Raw genomic sequence first — 17196 nt, 5'->3', positions numbered from 1 at the left:
CAACCAGAGTACCTGGGCCTTTACCTTTTTTACATTCTGGACTTTGGAGAAAAGATGCCATAGCCAAAGTGGATTGGAAACCACCGGAGCAGGCCAATGGTTAGCAGGCTTTTGAGCTGTGATTGCCTCTTGTTGCCTTGGGAAGAGGTTTTGAGTACAGAGTGACTCAGTAACTAAGGGATCTTAAAGGCCGTCTGATGTCTACTCTTGCTCCTTTTATTTAGTCCTTGAAACACACTAGTCACTCCAGAGAAACGAGAAACACGATTTGGCAAAACCAAAAATGACACTTTTTTTAAACAAGAATAGCTAAAAATAAATGGGCTGAAAAACAGAATTATCAGTGCATTTTGAGCTTCAGCTTTTGTGAGTCATTGGAGGTCAACGACAAAACCAGAGCCTACAGATAGAACAGTCATCTGGCTAACCCATCCCTCCCTGAAATCTGAGGATGGTGAAATCACCATCTCCTGGGGACATTTTTCATTCTCTCTGTTAGAAAGTTTTTCCTCATTTGTCTCATCGTATCTTCATGGAAGGAATGTGATCCCTTTTCCACCTGACAGTGTCTTAACACCCTTCACCAGTGCTGCCAATTTTTTTCCCCTCCAGATTAAGCATTTTCATCTACTCAGTGTTCTCCATGAAACAAGATATTAAAAGTTCCTTACATTCTCTGGTCACTGTCCATTGGCAGGAAACGGGGGTAGGGTGGGGATGGGGGAAACTCAGGAGCTCATTCTTGGCCATGTTTCAGTGCCTTGGCGTTATCGGACAATTACACATAGGAGTCCAGAGCTCGGGGAACTAAGAGTGGGCTAGAGACATTAATGTGGAAGCCATCAGCACATTAGAAAACAGATGAAGTAGTCTAGAGGGAGGAATGTGTTAGAAGAGAAGGGGGCCCAGGTCTAGCGTTTAGAGGTTAAGGCCAAGGAGGAGGAGCGAGCAATTTCAGTTTGTTTGTTTTTGGTCCAGTTTCTCTAAAATGCTATGACTCACACTGGACACCACACTCCAGGGGTCACTGACCAGGTTAGGAGTGTGAGGGTCAGTGACTTCTACAGTTTTCAATACAATTTTCTATTCAATAAGTCTAAAACTAACTTTTGACCATCACCATCCACAATTAAACGTCAGTGAAGAAGGGATGCAGGCTCTGAGGAGCTCTGTAATTAACAGTTTGGGGGGGGGTTCCCTTTAAGAAAAAGAAAACAAAATTATTAATACACGATTAAGTACAGGACTTTGGGAGGGGACCAGGCCACTGAGGAGCCTTGAAATTTAAACTTCTTTAGCTTTATGATAAATGCACTTGACTGTCAACTAAAATCCCTGAGTCTTTTCCATGGATATTGTTGATAAGCCCCATCTCCCAATCCTGCTTTCCCAGCTGGTTTATTGGACTTAACATTTATCCCTTTAGAATACCTCTGTTAGAGCTGACTTAGTCATCATCATCCCAATGTCAGTCAATGGCTTTCCTAAATGTCTTAATTCTGCCACCCCACAATGCCTAGGCCTCCTATTTTTATGCTGTCCACAGATTTGATAAGCATGCCTTCACCATTTTCATTCACGTCAATACCAACAGGACATAAATGAGCCCATCGCAGACCTCCCTCCAGGTTGACATGGAGCAGCAGAATTTATATGGCTGGCTAGGACCACCCAGTTCTACTGTCACACCGTGCAGAGATCCTGTTAAACATCTTGCTAAAACCCACAGATACGCTGTCTGCTGTATCTCCTCATTAGCCAAGCAAGTAATCTAACCACAAAAGGAAATGTAGTTAGTAGGCTATGGTTTAGAAATTGCAATCTTATTTCATTAATATTATCTGCTGTAAAGTCATTTATTTCCTATATGTTCCTTCCTCTTCCAGTATGCCTGCATTTAATTAGAAAAGGTAATTAATGAAAAGGACTATCTTTGCCTCAAACAATATTCCTTCTGGTCATGTCACCCACCCGTCTTTGTAAGAACAAGGGGAGGGTAGCAGAGTCAGTGTGCTTGAGAAGTATTAGTGGGCTCTGGTCACTTCCCAAGTGTCCACTTCAGGAGGACAGCACGTATTTAACTGGCCAAGTTCAGTGAGGTTCAACAAACATCGACTGAGCCCGATGATGTGCTGGGGAAACAAAGGTAACAGAGATAGAGAAGACGTGTTTCCGCCTATTCAGGAGCTTTTAGTATAACGGGCTCTACTAGCTAGCATTTATCATGGTGATGATTTGCAAACCCTTTTAGAGGAAGCCTCAGGTCCCGAGTCTAGGACCTACTCACAGGTACCCTTGTCACTGCTCACATTGTTGGCTCCTCCTCGTTGCTCTCGCCTGTCCCTTGGTTGAGCGGGCACTTGTGAGACCCGGTCTTTGCCCTTGAGGCCCTGTCTCTCCAGTGTACGTGCTGGCACAGGTCTGGAAGCCGGTTCTGGGGGGACATCGGGGCTTTGTTTCTGCTGTGCTGCTCCAAGGCCGTAGCGCTTGTTCTTCCTCCTCCTCCCGGACCCTCTCCATCTGTCTCTTTCATGACGGGTTCTCTCCAGCCTGAGACTGTGTTCTTGTCTCATGCACAGTGCGTTGTTGCTTCTCCAAAGGTACCGGATTTTCCCTCTGTGAAAAAAAACCTGTCTGGCAGTGCTGACTTTTGTTTTCTGCTTTCTCTTGTACGTCATAGCTTTCCATTCACCAGCCTCTTTGCTGTTTTTCAAGGCCCTTGACTTCCTCAGAATTCTGCACAGCTTTGTTTCCTTTGGGGGGGTCACTTCCTTCGTTTCATAGAAACTCTCTGGGTAGAGGTGAAAAGATGGAAAGTAAGGAGGTATTCCACAAGTCCTTTTACCTTCTCCTTGATGTTGATGATTACCCACGTCACATAAAAAGAGCTAATGACTGAATACCCCCTGCACACAGCTGGATCATACCTTTACCTGCCACACCCATCAGGGTAGAATTTCAAAAATTAAAATGAACTAAACTTAATTTTTGCATTTCACTATTAAAGACTCAGCAGTTTGAGTTATCCTGGATTTCTCCTCAAAAATGTGTTATAAAACATGAATAGTTTGCATGCACTCTGTGTGAAAATTAGGACTGAGACAATTGTAACTGTTCTATAGTGATGGTGATGTGGGTCTATGCTAATTATTGGACAGGAAACCATAGTTGGTGCTGATGTTTGCTTTGGTCAGCAAATAATTTGAGCAAAGACTCCCCCATGGATGGCTACCATTTGCTGTTTATCAGTTTTCTTAGCTTCCAAAATAGTTGATTCTTATCCCTTTTATAGAAGATCATCAAGTCAGAGGAGAACAGCAAAGTCAAAGAAAGACTTGTTGTTTTGTGACCCTTCACATAAAATGTAGGACAAATAGGCTAACAGAACAAAAATGGCTATTCTACTGCAATCTAACGTTGGAAAATTCAGATTTTATAACCCTTCTAAACATTCATACTAGTAGCCTCAGAACGCTGGTATCCAGGAGGTTGTATGAGACAGAGAAAACCACTCCAATACTAGAAGGGAAGAGTTTAGACCCACGGGCTCAGGGATGCCTGGACCAAATGAAATCTTTGCTTTGCCCTCATCATTTACCGTTAAGGACACAGAGCTCTTTTCACTGGAAACGCTGAGCCGATTTATGAGCTTTGCTGTTAACTGAAGGAAGAAGACTGGAGTTTATGGCATGATTCTCCCTCACTACCTACTAGGCATAGGGCCATAATATGGAGTGAGAAAGAAAACAGCATTTTCATTAAGTCACAGTCTCTGTTTTGGTCCCAATTAAATCTTCTGCATTTCGCATCCTGCAGTACTAAACAATGTGTTGAAAACTTTTCAGCCAGATTTGATTTTAGCCACTCATGCCCAGCTTGAACAGGACAGGAGTTGTAATAGAGTAGAATATCTCACCCTGGATTCAAACAAGAGCAAATGGGGGACAGATTTTGGCTCCTTGCTCACATAATTATCCAACTGCTCTGACCATCTTGGTTTCAGAGTGTCTGTCTGTATTTGCTGGATGAACTACTCATGCTTTACACAGTGTGAACTGATGCCAGAACCAGTAATTTTTTGTAGTAATGTGCAGTCTATAACTTTCTGTCTCCAAGATGCAAAAAAACCCCACCAAACTTTTTTCTTCTCTACCTACCAGATTCTAAAAATTGATACCATGTGCACCCTATCGAAATTCATTTAATGTGTCATCAGTCCTTTTTGCCCAGCCCAGTGGAATAAAAGAAAATATTTCATATCAGTGGTGAAATGACTCACCGAGCCATCCCCTGTGATAGTTTGTTACTTTTTAAAGAGCATTTTTGCATGGCAAGTACCCAGGGGTTGTATCCAGAGTATTTCATAACCACACAGGCACCGATCATCCAGATGGTCACTGGTCTTAGAAGTGGAGCAGAGTTCTGAAGATCCCCTGCTGGGCAAGAACAGATGGTGGTGAGGTCTGAGGGGGAGGTGCTTGGGGCAGGGGGGAGCGGAGTAGGGAGTTGAGGGAGAAGGGAATGGTAGGAGTGGTCAGGACAGAGGCTGTTCACTTACCAGTATGGAAATATTTACCAACCAACATCTCTGACGTTTGCCCTGTGTGCATCCAGTGATCCTGTAATACCTAGTAGTAGATGGAGAGGATGGATCAGTGATGACAGTCACTTGAACTTCTTCTTTCTTTGTTTCTTATGATTTTTTAAATCCCAGATTGGGGAGTTACTGAGTACCACCCATCCTGCCAACAAAGCCAGCTTAACCCTTTTCTGTCCCGAAGAAGGGGACTGGAAAAACTCCAATCTTGACAGACATAATCTCCAAGACTTCATCAATATTAAACTCAACTCCGCTTCTATATTGCCAGAAATGGAAGGACTTTCCGAGTTTACCGAGTATCTCTCAGAATCCGTGGAAGTCCCATCTCCCTTTGATATCCTAGAACCTCCCACATCAGGTGGATTTCTGAAGCTATCCAAGCCCTGCTGTTACATTTTTCCAGGAGGGAGGGGCGATTCTGCATTGTTTGCAGTGAATGGATTCAATATGCTCATCAACGGAGGATCAGAGAGAAAATCCTGCTTCTGGAAGCTCATCCGACACTTGGACCGAGTGGACTCCATCCTGCTCACCCACATTGGGGATGACAATTTGCCTGGAATAAACAGCGTGCTCCAGCGGAAAATCGCAGAGCTCGAGGAAGAACAGTCCCAGGGCTCCACCACAAATAGTGACTGGATGAAAAACCTCATCTCCCCCGACTTAGGAGTTGTGTTTCTCAATGTACCTGAAAATCTGAAAAACCCAGAGCCAAACATCAAGATGAAGAGAAGCATAGAAGAAGCTTGCTTCACTCTCCAGTACCTAAACAAATTGTCCATGAAGCCAGAACCTCTGTTCAGAAGTGTAGGCAATACCATTGATCCTGTCATTCTTTTCCAAAAAATGGGAGTTGGTAAACTAGAGATGTATGTGCTTAACCCAGTCAAGAGCAGCAAGGAAATGCAGTACTTTATGCAGCAGTGGACTGGCACCAACAAAGACAAGGCTGAACTAATCCTGCCTAACGGTCAAGAAATAGACATCCCAATTTCCTACTTAACTTCAGTCTCATCTTTGATCGTGTGGCATCCAGCAAACCCTGCAGAGAAAATCATCCGAGTCTTATTTCCTGGCAACAGCACCCAATACAATATCCTGGAAGGACTGGAAAAGCTCAAACATTTGGACTTCCTGAAGCAGCCACTGGCCACCCAGAAGGATCTAACTGGCCAGGTGGCCACCCCTGCTGTGAAACAAGTAAGACTGAAGCAGAGGGCCGACAGCCGGGAGAGCCTGAAGCCAGCTGCAAAGCCACTCCCCAGCAAATCTGGGCGAAAGGAGTCAAAAGAAGAAACCCCTGAAGTCACAAAAGCTAATCACGTGGAAAAGGCACCCAAAGTTGAAAGCAAAGACAAGGTAATGGTGAAAAAAGACAAACCAGTAAAAACGGAAACCAAACCTCCAGTGACAGAAAAGGAGGTGCCCAGCAAAGAAGAGCTGCCTCCGGCCAAAGCCGAGGGGCCTGAAAAGCAAGGCACAGACGTCAAACCCAAAGTCACCAAGGAGAAGACTGTGAAAAAGGAAACAAAGGCAAAACCCGAAGAAAAGAAAGAGGAGAAGGAAAAGGAAAAGCCAAAGAAAGAAGTGGCTAAAAAGGAGGACAAAACACCTGTCAAGAAGGAGGAAAAACCAAAAAAGGAAGAGGTGAAAAAGGAAGTCAAAAAAGAAATCAAGAAAGAAGAGAAAAAAGAAGTCAAAAAAGAGGTTAAGAAAGAAACCCCACTGAAGGAAGCCAAGAAGGAAGTTAAGAAGGAGGAAAAGAAGGAAATTAAAAAGGAGGAAAAGGAACCCAAAAAAGAAATTAAGAAACTTCCTAAAGACACAAAGAAATCACCTACTCCCGTATCTGAAGCAAAAAAACCGGCTGCATTAAAACCAAAAGTACCCAAGAAGGAAGAGACTGTCAAGAAAGATTCTGTTGCTGCTGGGCAGCTGAAGGAGAAGGGGAAAATTAAAGCCGTTAAGAAGGAAGGCAAGGCCGCAGAGGCTGTGGCTGCGGCCGCCGGCACCATGGCCACTGCGGCGGCTGTGGCGGCAGCGGCTGGAATAGTGACCGCGGGCCCCGCCAAAGAACTCGAAGCCGAGAGGTCCCTTATGTCATCCCCCGAGGATCTGACCAAGGACTTTGAAGAGCTGAAGGCTGAAGAGGTCGACGTAGCAAAAGACATCCAGCCTCAGCTGGAGCTGATCGAAGATGAAGAGAAACTGAAGGAAAGCGAGCCCGTCGAAGCCTATGTCATCCAGAAAGAGACAGAAGTCACCAGGGGTCCTGCCGAGTCCCCCGATGAGGGAATCACCACCACTGAAGGGGAGGGTGAGTGCGAGCAAACCCCCGAGGAGCTGGAGCCCGTCGAGAAGCAGGGGGTGGAGGACACTGAAAAGTTTGAAGACGAAGGAGCGGGTTTTGAGGAGTCCTCCGAGACCGGAGACTATGAAGAGAAGGCGGAAACTGAGGAGGCCGAGGAGCCAGAAGAGGATGGAGAGGAGAGCGTGTGTGTGAGCGCCTCCAAGCACAGCCTGGCGGCGGAGGAGGAGAGCGCCAAGGCTGAGGCCGACGGGCACGTCAAGGAGAAGAGGGAGTCGGTGGCCAGTGGTGATGAGCGAGCAGAAGAAGACAGGGACGAGGTACTGGAGAAGGGAGAAGCTGAACAATCCGAGGAGGAGGGCGACGAGGAGGACAGAGCCGAGGATGCCAGGGAGGAAGACTACGAGCCTGAAAAGGCTGAAGCTGAAGATTACGTGATGGCCGTGGTTGACAAGGCTGCGGAGGCTAGCGGTGCCGAGGACCAGTATGGATTCCTTACCACGTCCACCAAGCTAGCGGGAGCCCAGTCTCCTGTCCGAGAACCTGCATCTTCAATTCACGATGAGACTTTACCCGGAGGCTCAGAGAGTGAGGCCACTGCCTCCGACGAGGAGAATCGGGAAGACCAGCCTGAAGAATTCACTGCCACCTCCGGCTACACCCAGTCTACCATTGAGATATCCAGCGAGCCCACCCCCATGGACGAGATGTCTACTCCTCGAGATGTGATGAGCGACGAGACCAACAATGAAGAGACCGAGTCCCCATCTCAAGAATTTGTAAACGTCACCAAATACGAGTCTTCACCGTATCCTCAGGAATACTCCAGACCTGCTGTGACGTCACTCAATGGACTTTCTGAAGGGTCAAAAACAGATGCCACTGATGGGAAGGATTACAGTGCTTCCGCCTCCACCATCTCACCACCCTCGTCCATGGAGGAAGACAAATTCAGCAGGTCTGCTCTGCGTGACGCCTACTGCTCTGAAGAGAAAGACGTGAGAGCTAGTGCCACGCTGGAGATCAAAGACATCGTCGCAGCAGTTTCAGATGAAAAACTCAGCCCAGCCAAGAGCCCGTCCCTGAGTGCATCTCCACCGTCGCCCATAGAAAAGACCCCGGTGGGTGAACGTAGCGTGAACTTTTCTCTGACGCCCAGTGAGATTAAAGTCTCAGCAGAGGCAGAAGTAGTCCCAGCATCTCTGGAGGTGACCCAAGAAGTAGCGGAAGAACACTGTGCCAGTCCTGAGGATAAGACCCTGGAAGTGGTGTCTCCATCTCAGTCTGTGACTGGCAGTGCTGGCCACACACCGTACTACCAATCCCCCACTGATGAGAAATCTAGTCACCTTCCCACAGAGGTCATTGAAAAACCAGCGGCAGTCCCAGTGAGCTTTGAATTCGGTGATGCCAAAGATGAGAGTGAACGGGCTTCCATAAGCCCCATGGATGAACCTGTGCCTGACTCGGAGTCTCCTATTGAAAAAGTTTTGTCTCCTTTACGGAGCCCTCCCCTAATTGGTTCTGAGTCTGCATATGAAAGTTTTCCAAGTGCGGATGACAGGGCTCCTGATAGATGTACCGAAAGCCCCTTTGAAGGAAAGAATGGAAAAGAAGGCTTTCCAGACCAAATAAGTCCAGTTTCTGACACGACTTCCACTGGTCTTTCCCCAGACAAACAGGAAGGGAAAAGCGCAGACTTTGTACCGATAAAGGAAGACTTTGGTCAAGAAAAGAAAACTGATGATGTTGAAGCCATGAGTTCTCAAGCAGGACTGGCTTTAGATGAAAGGAAGTTAGGAGGAGATGTTTCTCCTACACAAATAGATGTCGGTCAGTTTGGATCTTTTAAAGAAGACACTAAGATGTCCATTTCTGAAGGCACTATCTCAGACAAGTCAGCTACCCCTGTTGATGAGGGTGTGGCAGAAGACACATACTCTCACATGGAGGGTGTGGCCTCGGTCTCCACAGCTTCTGTGGCTACAAGCTCATTTCCAGAGCCGACAACAGATGACGTGTCTCCCTCGCTGCATGCTGAGGTTGGTTCCCCACATTCCACTGAAGTAGACGACTCCCTTTCAGTATCTGTCGTGCAAACACCTACCACTTTCCAGGAAACAGAAATGTCTCCGTCTAAAGAAGAATGCCCAAGACCAATGTCAATTTCTCCACCAGACTTCTCCCCTAAAACAGCCAAGTCTAGGACACCAGTTCAAGATCACAGATCTGAACAATCCTCGATGTCTATTGAATTTGGCCAGGAATCCCCCGAGCACTCCCTTGCTATGGACTTCAGTCGTCAGTCTCCAGATCACCCTACAGTGGGTGCAAGTATGCTTCACATCACTGAAAATGGGCCAACTGAGGTGGACTACAGTCCTTCTGACATGCAGGACTCTAGTTTATCACACAAGATCCCACCAACGGAGGAGCCGTCCTACACCCAAGATAATGATCTTTCTGAGCTCATCTCAGTCTCTCAGGTGGAGGCCTCCCCATCCACCTCCTCCGCACATACCCCTTCTCAGATCGCTTCTCCTCTCCAAGAAGATACTCTATCCGATGTTGTTCCTCCCAGAGATATATCCGTATATGCCTCGCTCACCACTGAAAAAGTGCAAAGTCTGGAAGGCGAGAAGCTCTCACCAAAATCTGATATCTCTCCACTCACCCCGAGAGAGTCCTCTCCTTTGTATTCCCCTAGTTTTTCAGACTCTACCTCTGCAGTCAAGGAGAGCACAGCAGCTTGCCACACTGCCTCTCCCCCACCAATGGGTGCAGCATCTGCAGAGCCATATGGCTTCCGTGCCTCCATGTTGTTTGATACAATGCCACACCATCTAGCCTTGCAGAGAGATTTGACCACATCCAGCCTGGAGAAGGACAGTGGAGGGAAGACACCTGGAGACTTCAGCTATGCCTATCAGAAACCTGAGAAGACAACCAGGTCCCCAGATGAAGAAGGTTACAGCTATGAGGCTTATGAGAAAACTACCCGGACCCCAGATGTGAGTGGCTATTACTATGAGAAAACAGAGGGCACCACCAAATCCCCATGTGACAGAGGCTACTCCTATGAGACCATTGAGAAAACCACCAAGACTCCCGAAGATGGTGGCTATGCCTATGAAATTACTGAAAAGCCCACACAGAGCCCCGAAGAGTCTGGGTACGCATACGAGATAAGTGAGAAGACAATAAGGACCCCCGAAGTGAGTGCTTACAGCTATGAAAAGACTGAGCGGTCTCAAAGGCTCCTGGATGACATCAGCAATGGCTATGACGACTCTGAAGAGGGTGGCCCCACACTTGGGGATTCCAGCTACTCTTATGAGACCACTGAGAAAACTGCCAGTTTCCCCGGGTCTGAAAGTTACTCCTATGAGACATCGACAACAACTACACGAACCCCTGTTACCTCCGCATACTGTTATGAGACCCCCGATAAAGGCGCTAGAACCCCCCAGACGTCTACATATGCCTTTGAGACTTCAGACCAGCGCTACACTGCTGAGAAGAAGTCCCCCTCTGAGGCTCGCCAGGATGTTGACTTATGCCTCGTGTCCTCCTGTGAATACAAGCATCCCAAGACGGAGCTTTCACCCTCCTTCATTAACCCCAATCCTCTCGAGTGGTTCGCCAGTGAAGAGCCAACGGAAGAATCGGAGAAGCCCCTCACCCAATCCGGGGGAGCCCCACCACCTCCTGGAGGAAAGCCCCAGGGCCGACAATGTGATGAAACCCCTCCCACCTCAGTCAGCGAGTCAGCCCCGTCCCAGACCGACTCTGATGTCCCCCCAGAGACAGAAGAGTGCCCCTCCATCACAGCTGATGCGAATATCGACTCGGAAGATGAATCAGAAACCATCCCCACAGACAAAACCGTCACATACAAACACATGGATCCACCTCCGGCCCCCATGCAGGACCGCAGCCCTTCTCCACGCCACCCTGATGTGTCCATGATGGACCCGGAGGCCTTGGCCATCGAGCAGAACCTGGGCAAAGCTCTGAAGAAGGACCTGAAGGAGAAGACCAAAACCAAAAAGCCAGGTACAAAGACCAAGTCATCCTCACCTGTCAAGAAGGGTGATGGGAAGTCCAAGCCCTCTGCAGCTTCACCCAAGCCAGGGGCCTTGAAGGAATCCTCAGATAAGGTGTCCCGAGTGGCTTCTCCTAAGAAGAAGGAATCTGTGGAAAAAGCAACAAAAACCACCACCACCGCTCCTGAGGTCAAAGCCGCACGTGGAGAAGAGAAAGACAAGGAGACCAAGAATGCCGCGAACGCCTCCACATCCAAATCGGTAAAGACAGCGACTGCAGGTAGGTGGAAGGTGCTGGCATCCTGGTACAGGGCACGACAATTCTACTTTTCACTGCAGCCTCTGCATTTCCATTTGACTTTGTACTGGGGAGGTGAGAGAACACAACTTGGTGCTCTCCCTTCCCTTCACTGTTTTCTTCTGCCAAAAGGTATAGATCTCAGCCCAGTGTAGCCTGTAGGCCTGGGGGTAGCTCAGCTTATGGCCCAGGGCAGCTCTGATTTCCCAGATGCGACCCCTGGGTTTGCTCCCTTTTGCAACACAGCAACCGCAGCCTTGTTCTGAATCTTCAGAACCAAGGATGTGTGTTTCACGCTCCTCGGGAAGATTCTGTTGGCATTGGCTTCGGCCACGCCGGCCCCAGAATCAAGTTGAGGTGACACAGGCCAGGAGCTCTCAAAGGCCTAGGGAGAACCAGAGTTCCAAGCCAAGCCTGGAATAAGCAGCATAGGTCCAAGATTTAGGTCCCATTTTTTAAAAATAAAAACATTTAAAATAAAGTTATAACATTTTAAAAATTAAAAGTTACACAGTTTTTAAATAGAAAAAAATGACCAGGCTGGAGATGCATCCCCATTAAAGGCAGTGCTTTGTTTGATCAACCAGCGAATTCACTTGACCACTGGGTACCCAGTACAAATAGACAGAAAAGCATCCAAGGCTCTACTTATCCCATTCTGACCACACGGCCTCACTAACAGAGACTCAGCATTCTATTTCAGATTGAAATTCCACTTGGCAAGAGCAGATATCCCTGACTTCAGATTCTTAAGACTTATCAAGGTCTCAGCAATGACCTGGGTTTTGGATGGAACAGGTCTCTGATGGCCCAGCTTCATTTTGTTGCTTCAAACCAATTACAGGGATTTGAATTCATATATTTTATTTGCTTTACACAGTTATTCAGGGATTTTAGATCACAGTTCACAAAGTTACATAAATTGACTCAAACGTGTAAAGCAAACAGTAATTTAAGCAACACTTCCTTGATTTATTATGGAAAATCTGAGAGATGAACCTTTGGGACTCTCAAATTCAGTACATTTTAGGAAGTATTAGTTACAGGTACAAATTTTTACTTTTAAGCAACATGGAGCATCAATTTCAAGACTCAGGTCTTAGCAGGTTTCCTCTTTTTACTTGCATGTAGAAAACAAACTGAATTTGTTCATGCTTAGACTTAATGGAAAACCACCAGATAATTAACTCCTTGATCTAAAGGACTTGACAACTTGACCTGCACTTAGGAGAAAACATGAAATCCATCCAAACAGATAACATCCAACTGAAATCTGCTACCAAACTTGCTGAACACACACTCTAGCCCTCACAATTGATTTATTTTTTAAACTTTTTTTTTTTTTTGGTCACTTAGAGAATTTTGAGGCAAAGTGAGTTAATTTGAACTTACTTTGAAGATGCTTCCCCAGTAGTTTTTTAAAAAGATAAAATTGCACTATTAATTTTAAAACAAACCTGGGTCGACGTCTGGCTTGGGCTGCTATGAGCAATGTTCAAGGGTGTTGATGGGAGTGATTTAGTGTGCAAGGGGAAACCGCAGACATTTTTAAATATTAGAAGAAATGTAACTCACAAACTTCTGTTACAAGTCAGAATTCTCGGGGAGACTTACACATGGATATGTTGAGGGCTTTTAGCTTAGGTTCATTATAAAGGCTGGCTAATCTATTCATAAAATGAGTCGGTTTATCCAAATACCAGTTTGGCTGATTCTCACCACGTCCCTACCCCCCCTGAAAATAAAACTAGACCAATTCACTGCTGGTTTCGACTCTGGGATGACAGCCTCTATACATCCCATGGAGAAAGGCAAGAGGATTAAATATATAGGGTCCAGCTGGTATTTTAAATGGCTTTACAGCAGTGGTCTCAAACCAGATACACATTAGCATCAGCTGGGGTGCTTTTAAAAAATGGTGGTGCCCAGCCCCATTAAGCCAGACTCTGGGGCATGGGGCCTGGTATTAAGCGTGCTAAGTGATTCTAATCGTGTGGCCAGGGAAAGAATCACTGCCTTAGAATGCTAGTTGTATTAATGTTTCAAAAAGTTTAAACCTTCTAATTAGAGCAAATCAGAAAGCCAGCTCACCAAACAAGGTGCCCAGAAACTTTGGGGTTAGTCTGAATCTTTACTTTGCCGGGCTTTCTGATTTAGACTGGGGATTTTGGCTGCTACGTGCGCCTGACCTCAGTCTGGTATGTCCTGATTGGCTAGAGAAAGCCTAGTCTTTCTGACCCTTTCTCTTGCCTCATACCTCTTGGTATCCGATCTTGTCTAAGGAGAGACGTCTCACATTTTAGAGTACTGTCCTAAGGAGAGGATACAGTGTTTCATCAGTTGATGAATGAGGCTGAGGTGCTGAGGGTCTTGGAAATCATATGATGTTCATTAAGATCTGACCACTGGCTAGGTCGAATGTGAGGGTATGATATTCAGCTGTGGGCAAAATTGCTTTCAAATGAGATCTTAACTGGATTACAAAGATTGCTTAACTGTGTTTTACCACATGCAGACATTTTCTTTTGTCCTTTAGAAATCTGTTTCTTAGACTCTTCAAATTAAAATCACATTAGTAGCTCTTTCAGAAGGAGTGTTACTACCTAGTTCCATCTTTGAGGAAGGCCTGAACTCTTCTTCCTAATGGGTTGTCCACAAAGGGAAACATTCCATTCTTCAGTTCTCCAGTTGAGATGGTAAACAACCAGGTCATATTTTCTCAAACTGCCAGTGTTAAATGCCCTCTATGAGAGAGAGGAATGCCCAGTACCCCCTCCCCATGCCCTAGAGGACCTTCTTGGGAAGGAGTAGGGAAGGTGTACTGGACAGATGGGTCTCTTCGCATTCCTGTGACCCCGGCTTTCTCTTTATTTTTGTTCATTTACTGAAGGGCCAGGAAACACCAAGACATCCAAGCCCTCAGCTGTGCCTCCAGGCCCCCCTGTGTACTTGGACCTGTGCTATATTCCCAACCACAGCAATAGTAAGAACGTCGATGTTGAATTTTTCAAGAGAGTGAGGTCGTCCTACTACGTGGTGAGTGGGAATGACCCCGCTGCTGAGGAGCCCAGCCGGGCTGTCCTGGATGCCTTGTTGGAAGGGAAGGCCCAGTGGGGCAGCAACATGCAGGTAAGAGCTCCAGGACAGTGTCCGCACTGCACATGGAGCTGTGTCCAGAGGCAGAGGGAAGGGATCATGTTTAATGAGGCACCATTATGACTGTGGATCCACATGAGGTACCCTGGGGGGTCTGCCACACATAAACTGTCCTGAGAACAAAGTAGACTTAACACACAGAAGGTGGTCTAAAAGTATTCTTGTTACCACCAGCCACCAGGGACTTGGAGGAAAGCCACTTTACCACCCTAAAGCATAATACATTTATCTGCAAAATGGGACCAAGATTACTTGCCCTTCACCCTAATATACCAAGAATATTAACCAATGTAACCAAGTGGTCATATTTCCATGTGATGCGGATGAGGACTTGTCTTTACTCCTTTGTGCTTCACAAGTAGACCAAAGCTTGGAATATGGCCGTTTAGAAAATCGGCTGTCCAGTGAGATGCTGCAGGAGGGGCACTGCTGAAAATGGTCCCCAGCAGGATACTCCCGGCTCCCAAGCATCATAACTAGGCACGAACCACTCTTAATACTATGTCAGCTATGGTTTTTGCTTATCTAAGTTTTCCTTATGGTTTTGTAGTCATTCAGTAAACTGTGCTTGCATAACATTGAATAGAAATGCTGGTTATTTCATCATATGAAATCTATGAGAAACACCCAGTGGCCTCTTACTGAATACGAGGTGGAATTTTTACTGTTCAAGTCAGTGCCCGCCTACCCACCCAACTCCTCTGCCCCTAAGCACACACACAAATTAAACATACAAACGTTTGTTCTTAGGATCAGTTATGTTAAAGGAAATACAAGAAATTCCACCTTAACCGAAGCACATCTCTTAACACGAAAGAACTGAAAAACCTACGACTCATTGATAAACTAATTAGCTAGTCATGACGTGCTTTTGGTTCCAGTGTTCAGCTCCCCCAGAAAAACTGATTTTTTGGCAGCTTTATTCTGGTTCCTAGAAAACGTTAAGTTGAAAAATTCTTTGAATTTCCTAAGGACAATAGAAGATTTTTCTCTTTGCCCTTCTTTTTCTAATGGTCTAATACCTCACTGTTCTGTTTGCTTTTCATCCGATTTCCGGTTCTGCTCTTCAGCAGCTGTTTTCTCTCTCCCTGCAGGTGACCCTGATCCCAACACATGACTCGGAAGTGATGAGGGAATGGTACCAGGAGACCCATGAGAAACAGCAGGAGCTCAACATCATGGTTTTAGCAAGCAGCAGTACCGTGGTTATGCAAGACGAGTCCTTCCCTGCATGTAAGATTGAACTGTAACAACCTGACCAGCCGCACCACAGGGTTTGAACTTTGTTTCCAGAAATTCTTCAGTTTGAAACCACCTTTTCTAACAAAAGTCAATTCACCTAAATAAGTCGCTGAACTGTTACCTGCCAAACGCTATACTGTGTCATGGTGATACAAGTCACTAATATTTCTCAGTTTTTGCTGAATGCTAAGGGAAGTAGCAGTCTTCCCACACTAGGGTTCAAGTTACTGCAAAATTACCTACCCCAGTTCATCTCTGCTGAACATTTGGAAACCATGCACTAGCAAACCCAACTGATTTCTGCTAGGTAGAGGCATCTGTCTTAGAGAGAGAAAGAGAGAGAGAGCGCGCACGCACAAAAGAGAGGGAACGCAGAACAGAGAGAGAGAGAGAGAAAATGAGAAAGAAAAAAAGAATGCAAGAGGAGGAGATGTAATGGTAGAGAATGCTGGTGAGATACCAGAGAGAAAGAGAGAGCAGGGTGGGGCAGAGAAGAGAAAATAACCATTAGTTAGGTCTGCATTTTGTCTATTCTGTAGTTTGCATAGGCAAAGTTTGCAACTTGTGTCAGTCTGAGTCATCAAAAAGGGTCTTAATTTCCTAAAACAAGTTGGCTGGAAGAAAACGGAAAAGAACAAAACTTGTAATGAGGGCATGTGAGATTTTTCACGCCTTAATTAAGCTCCTTCAGCTTGAAGGCTGCACACTGACAAAATGTAGTGAGTGTAGACTGGACATGCAAGTGGTTTGAACCCCATTCAGAACTCTCAGACTCTTCAAACACACGAGTAGATTGATCTAAGGCATGCTCCCAGCATCTGTGCACCCAGTTAGTCCACTCTGAGTCAATTAACCTGCATGTGGAGACACCCAAGTCCACCCCGATAAACAAGCAAATACCAAAGCAGTTGGGAGTACATACGGTAGACAATTTGCCTTAGGAAGTGACTTGAATGTACAAAGATACTTGATGCACTTATTTTTTAATGTGAGACAGCGAGTTTATAAAACATCCGTGTAGGATTATAGATACTCCAGTTAAAGGAGCATGTGTGTGCGCGTGGGAGGGGTACTAGGCGCTTACCTGATTGGTGCAACAGTCTGATGCTGAGCATTGCGTGTTGAATACCACCTCAGGCCCCTCAGCCAAGCACGTTGAGCCTTTCATAGCTTCTTTACTACTGCAAGTTCAAGATTGAAACGGCTTCTATGATCAGAACTGGGAAAACAGTGAATCTTAATGGTGGAAGAGGTTCTCAGCAAGTGTACAGTATTTAGCTTCCCTCATCTTACATTGGCTTTTTTTTTTTAATTTTCCATTAATTTCAGCATAATTATGGGAACAAGTGTACAGAAGAATTTTTTTTTTTTAGATATGTGAGAACTTTTCATAGATGAACTTTTTAACAAATGTTTTCATTTACAGGAAAATGCAAAGAAAATTTTCAAGTGACAGTCTTTTTTTTTAAAGTGTTTCATAAGACAAAAAAAATGAATAATGTTTTTTGAAGTTCTGGTGAGATTGAAGTCTGATATTGCAGTAATA

General features: G+C 45.8%; 1 protein-coding gene and 1 long non-coding RNA gene across 3 annotated transcripts in view; one reads left to right on the top strand and one right to left on the bottom strand.

The window, feature by feature from the left end:
• Window positions 1-15977, top strand: part of MAP1B (microtubule associated protein 1B) — a 90099-nt gene extending 74122 nt beyond the window's left edge. Inside the window, exons 5-7 of the mRNA XM_024756201.1 lie at window positions 4715-11234; window positions 14143-14381; window positions 15503-15977. Coding sequence (XP_024611969.1) covers window positions 4715-11234; window positions 14143-14381; window positions 15503-15658 — 6915 coding nt within the window. The 3' untranslated portion in view covers window positions 15659-15977. The remainder of the gene's footprint in view (window positions 1-4714; window positions 11235-14142; window positions 14382-15502) is intronic.
• On the bottom strand, window positions 2-17063 carry LOC112407052 (uncharacterized). Of its 2 annotated transcripts, XR_003004658.1 has the most exons (5): window positions 16735-17063; window positions 10989-11102; window positions 4559-4628; window positions 4280-4433; window positions 2-2791 (listed from the first exon to the last, which is right to left on the bottom strand). It is a non-coding gene; the product is annotated as an uncharacterized LOC112407052 (long non-coding RNA). The 2 variants fall into 2 exon arrangements; XR_003004657.1 differs by having other exon boundaries at window positions 4280-4628.
• Between the last annotated feature and the right edge of the window lie 133 nt (window positions 17064-17196).

Source organism: Neophocaena asiaeorientalis, unplaced genomic scaffold (genome assembly GCF_003031525.2).
Source record: "Neophocaena asiaeorientalis asiaeorientalis breed wild unplaced genomic scaffold, Neophocaena_asiaeorientalis_V1.1 scaffold376, whole genome shotgun sequence".
In the NCBI taxonomy this organism is placed as follows: domain Eukaryota; kingdom Metazoa; phylum Chordata; class Mammalia; order Artiodactyla; family Phocoenidae; genus Neophocaena; species Neophocaena asiaeorientalis.
This window is presented reverse-complemented; position numbering and strand designations above follow the sequence as displayed.